The 5,445-nt window shown below is 41.7% G+C and overlaps 1 protein-coding gene across 1 annotated transcript; it reads right to left on the reverse strand.

Annotated features, from left to right (window-relative positions):
* Positions 1 to 1,174: 1,174 nt before the first annotated feature.
* LOC135050471 (odorant receptor 131-2-like) lies at positions 1,175 to 3,015 on the reverse strand. Its single transcript, XM_063956963.1, has one exon. The coding sequence runs from the start codon at positions 2,990 to 2,992 to the stop codon at positions 2,093 to 2,095; it is 900 nt and encodes a 299-aa protein (XP_063813033.1). The 5' UTR covers positions 2,993 to 3,015; the 3' UTR covers positions 1,175 to 2,092.
* Positions 3,016 to 5,445: the final 2,430 nt, after the last annotated feature.

The following is a 5,445-nucleotide window of genomic DNA, read 5'->3' on the forward strand; positions in this document are numbered from 1 at the left end:
GATTAGAAGAAGTAAAACCTCTACTCAGTCTGTGTCGCAGCAGTAGAAGAATTTAATGAGAAGTTTTATTTTATCTCTCAGCGACAGGTCATTCGGCTTCAGCTGCTGAACTGGTCAACCATTGTCTACATAATGTAATTACAGACTTTAAAAAATGAAGAAATTAAACAGGAAAACATTCTGGGCTGAGGGATCTAATCTTAGATGAGATGACGGATGTTGGGAAGGGTGGTGACCACAATAAGTTCTATGTATGGGGAGTGGTATCATTAAAAAGGTCTCTTCTATACAGTAGTCGTGGACAGCATCTAACTTGGTCATGAAGGGCCCACCAAGGAATGCAGTGGTAGGGGCCCATATTTATGGGAGTGGCCAGTCTCCAGAGGGGGTGTGACCAGCCGCTACATTGGTTTGTGTAACCATTACAGAGTGCATGTGCTGGGACCCTTGATAAATTTAGTAAATACTGCTAGTGCGTGCATGGTAATGTACCAGATTAGTAACAGCAATGCACTGTAGAGAATACACCATAGTCCTGTGCAGTACAAGGTAACATATGTATAATGTATAATTCATGTGTACAGTCTGGAACCTGATCCCTAGAGGAGGAGGAGGGCCCCCCAGGCAGAGGGCCCCACCAGGGGTTTCCCCTGTACCCCTGTAGGCCGTTCCAAGCCTGGTTTTGGAGGACCTTCCTGATCCTAACTGTTGTAGTATTATGCACAGGTTCTGGTGTACTTATGCAGGAATATCCCAACCCAGAGACATTACTCTTACCACCCAGAGTGACATCGGGATAAGGCAATAACACACATCTGAAGCAATGAAATGTTTCCTAAATATGATATCAAACTAAGATCCAGAGCTGGATTGAGGTACAGTAAGTGATCTATTGCAGAGAACGTGGAAGTGGAGGATAGGATGAGGAATGCAATCAAAGCAAAACAATAGGTCAATTTTATATCATCAATGTTATGTTGTATATATATTTTACACCTATATAACATGTCTCAACAAATGTATTCTTTATCATTTTATAGACTGTTGAAGTCAAAAATATTACATAGAGAGAACATACAGACTCCACACATATGAGTCGCTAAGCTTGCAAATACGCGCGGCGAGCACAGCAATATATGGTAACATACACATTTATACAGACATGCCACAGAGATAGATTCAACACATATTTCATACAGTACATAATTATAACATATCAAGTGCCAGACATCATAATGATTTAAAATTATATAATGGAATAACGTCATGTATGTGTATTATTGGAACGAAGCAAGATGGACATGTCGTATTTGGTATTAAAGCAACCAGATTAATGTGTATATCAATCTGATGCCTGTTATTACGTTGTAGCTCATTGCAACAAGTAGATATGATTATATGAAGGAATATGAGCCAAAATTCTAAAGTGGACAAAAGATCTTTTGAAGACTTGAAAATAGTTCCACAACATGGCCCTGGGGGCAGACACATGTGCCAGCAACACAGGACAAAAGCACTCACTCTCACCAATGAGCCGTTGAGTTCTTGAGATGTCTGGCCTCTGGACCAATAGAAGGAGATCGAAACCAACAGACTGAAAACTCCCACTGAGTGATATAGGCAGTTTCTAGGACTTAGAGAGTGAGTTGCTGTTTTGTCCCAGATGATGATGATGGAGGTGCTGCCAGACCAGTGCCTGCATGATTTTACAGAGAGAGAAAGAGTGATATGGAGGGAAGACTTTATATGAGAAAGAGATGGTATTGTATGCTGGCCTGTAACTGTATGTGATTTAGTTTGTATTAACTGCTTACTGTATAAATTGTAACCATGTAACTATATGTATACTGTACATTGTGATATATTGAATACATATCCTTTTAATAACAAATATATGCATCAATGAGCTTTGGAACGCAGATAATGTGTGGGTGTATTGTTTTCTCTTAAGGGATGTAGTGTTTTGCGACATACAGTGCACTTTTATCATATATGGTACTAAGATGCGCCTCGTGTCCGCAGTATAAATTAGAGCGGGCATTTTAAATATTTGTTAGAAAGCAATTTGGGATTTACAAGATAAGGACCTTTATTATGAGCATGCATGTCTCATATGTTTACCAAGCACTTCATCCCTAATTCCATAAATCAGTGGACTTATAAATCTGGGAATACACATAAGCAGGAAGAAGTTGACTAATGGCGTGTAGTAAAAATATGGTGACAAATATTTGTCCGTATATGTAGAAGATAAAGACAGAATGCATAACATGAGCTGAAACGCGTGGAGAAGGACAGTTTTTCCAGCCTTAGACGCAGATTTCCCAGAAGCAATCCTCCGAGCCACCAGTATAACTTTGATGTACGTGTAGCTGATTATCAATCCAACCATGATATAGCTAATTACTATGGTTACTGTTCTTAAGACCACCTGTACCTCATTCACTATTAATAGTGGCCAGTTGCAGATGATACTGAGTGAGAAGACGCGTTTCTCCACAGTAAAACAAAATGCAATAAGATCGGCGAGTTGTGGAATAAACCCCACTGTCCACATGATAGCGATAGCAATACTAGATCTCTGCGCAGTGCACAATTCTGCATGTCTTAATGGATGGCAAATGGCTGCGTAGCGTTCCAATGACATGGCCGCCAAATTGTATGGAGTAATCCTAAATGCACATGTGGAGAAGGTGACAACTGTGTAGCATATCGGCACAGGCATGTATACCATGTACATAACAGACATAGAGAGAAAAAATGAAACAGCTAGATATGCCAGATCATTGACAAGCATGTGGATAAACAGCATATAGCGAGGGTTCTCCCGGACATGAGGAACGGTAAAGAAGGCATTCAGTATAATGGCCATGAAGTACAAGAAGATGCAGAACAAGGTGAGCATCACTGCAAAGCAACTTATTTTTATAAGATGTGTAGACGTATTGATGCGTGCAGTAATGTTGCTGTTGGAATCGGTGGAGTTAACCATTTCTCAAAGTCCAAAACCACTGTTTGTTCTCTGTTGAAAGAAGAAACGTAAATGTTTTGTTTTTATTAAAACTACTCCCAAACTTCTGCCCTCTGGTGATCAACAATCATATAATACATTTGTATTAAACTTCCTACTTGTGATTTGAAAGGGAAAGAGCGGGTACTAAATTCCTGTATGTGGGATTCCTGGAGGGGCCTGAAGTTGCACAGTGAAAGCAAAGCTCACCTGGACACAGGAGGACATGGGCAATGCTTTCAGCCAGTATAGCTTGGAGGATCTTTTTCCAGGTATGATGTGGGTCTAGTAGAACAGGTTGAATGTCTAAAGAAGAGTTTTACGGTTGCTCAAGAAGAGGCATATGAACGGGGGGGAACGCGATACCACATTCTGGCAAGACCAGTATCGCCGGGTGGATGCCAAAAGGCACTGCCTGCAACAGCTTCTTTCACCAGCTGGAGAAGCAACCACCCGGCTTATAGGGAGGTCCCACAAGAAAAGGATGCCACCACCAGCTACTGTCAATGTGGAAAATGTTACTGAGATATGGCATCCGGAGGCCCAGTTTACTCTGCTGGGGAAAGCTGATGGTGCTAGCAGTGTACTGCCACAAGATGCCCATGATTTGTTACTGGAGGAGGCTGATTATAACAAGGACATAACCAGGGAAAAGACTATACTTGTGAGAGAGACGGGAGTGTGTGAGAGTATCTGCACAAGTGTGCTAGTGAGGACTGACTTTGGCCAATTAATATCCAAATATGTTCCTGCAAATTTTGTTCCTGCTATCTCTAGTTCTGCTGAACCATGTGACTCATCCCAGGTACTGTATATGTGATAATGCTGAATCCTGCAATGATGTGACACTGTATAAAGCACCTGAAATGCTCTGTGATCATATTGTGAGGGAGAGTATTTGAATTGGGGCTCAGGAAAAGGCATCTGGGAGGTGGGAGACCTTCTCATTTGCCTACGAATGTTGTACTTGGTACTGATCTGGGGAGGATGCATGCCACATACTGTATGTAAATGAGGGTGATGTCATTACTGGTGCAATGATACCTGCTAACCCTGTTTTCCCCCAGATAACCCAAGTGGCTCAAGGGAAACTGTACAAATAAATGTACCGATGATGATAAGGTTTCTGTTATGGAAGAAATATCCCATTGAAAATCCACAGTTTGGCGTCTAATCAGATAGAAATGTGTATGCTTATCTCTAATCAGGATGAAAGTTCTGTGGATGTGATGAAAAGTGTTCATGCCAACTTACATGTGCCAGGGTGTGAGAGTGACCAAGGGTGTACAAATACATAGCTAGTGGGGATCTGGTAAGAGCGGCACAGAAATACTCCTCTCTCCTAACCTCTGAAAGGCTGGTTGGGGATGTGTCAGGGGCAGTGGGCAGTGGACTAGCAACAGCAGACCCACTATCACAAACACAGACACACCTAAAGTTGAAACCCCCCTCCCCCCTCCATAGAAAGACCAAGTGACAAGAAGTGAAACCTTTCAAGTGGTGCAACAGAATGATCCTACCAGGATGAAAGTCCGTCAGCCACATCAGAAGGGTGGAGTCTTTCAAAGAGAGAACCAGGCAGACATTACCTTAAAGTCTCTGAGGGGGACGGCCCGTCAACCTTTCCTTGAGGCTGAGCCAGAAAAGGAATATGTTGAGGTTTACAATAATGTATATACATATAGAGATGCCACGGATGTACCAAAAGTGGGGTTTACTGGGAGAAAATGGGGGCCCAGGCTGTTAAAAAAGGACCTGTCCCTTCCATAACTTTTAAAGTGGAACCTTACTTTGCAACAGTACAATTTTACACTTCAACAACGCAAGGCTGCAGAACATTGGAATGCTGATGGTCTGTCCTGACAAAATAATAACATGGAAGCAGGGGCACAGGAGACAATGTGATAGATAATCACTATGTCTACCATGTCTATCTTCAGTGGGAGGTGTAGCAGTTAGACTCAGAAGTAATTTCCAGAAATGACATTTCATGTTCTCTGTATGTATAAAACAATTGTATTCAAAATGGCTGACATGCTGTGTCCCATATGTGACCTATTTGCAGGCTGAATAATAAATAGCTAATGGGCTTCTTTAAGTAAAGGAAGTGAGATAATGATCTCATACCAGGAGACATTCTTTTAAGGAAAGTTAATGAAATACAAATCTCAAAGTGGTTATAATTGAGCTTAGGTGAGATGTCCCAAGATTCATTGGCTCACCTCTAAAAGAATTTTGTGTCCATCTGGGCTGTCCCAATTCCCCTGTCTATTGAGAGACAGTTACCTAGTAGCAAGTGACTCATTTATTAACCATCTGGTACTAAGGGGGTAATTCCAAGTTGATCGCAGGATTTTTGTTAGCAGTTGGGCAAAACCATGTGCACTGCAGGGGAGGCAGATTTAACATGTGCAGAGAGAGTTAGATTTGGGTGT

This window comes from Pseudophryne corroboree, chromosome 2, assembly GCF_028390025.1.
Source record: "Pseudophryne corroboree isolate aPseCor3 chromosome 2, aPseCor3.hap2, whole genome shotgun sequence".
Classification (NCBI taxonomy): domain Eukaryota; kingdom Metazoa; phylum Chordata; class Amphibia; order Anura; family Myobatrachidae; genus Pseudophryne; species Pseudophryne corroboree.

Coding starts and splice junctions, on each gene's coding strand:
- LOC135050471 (XM_063956963.1), bottom strand. CDS start 2,992: ATGGTTAACTCCACCGATTCCAACAGCAACATTACTGCACGCATCAAT.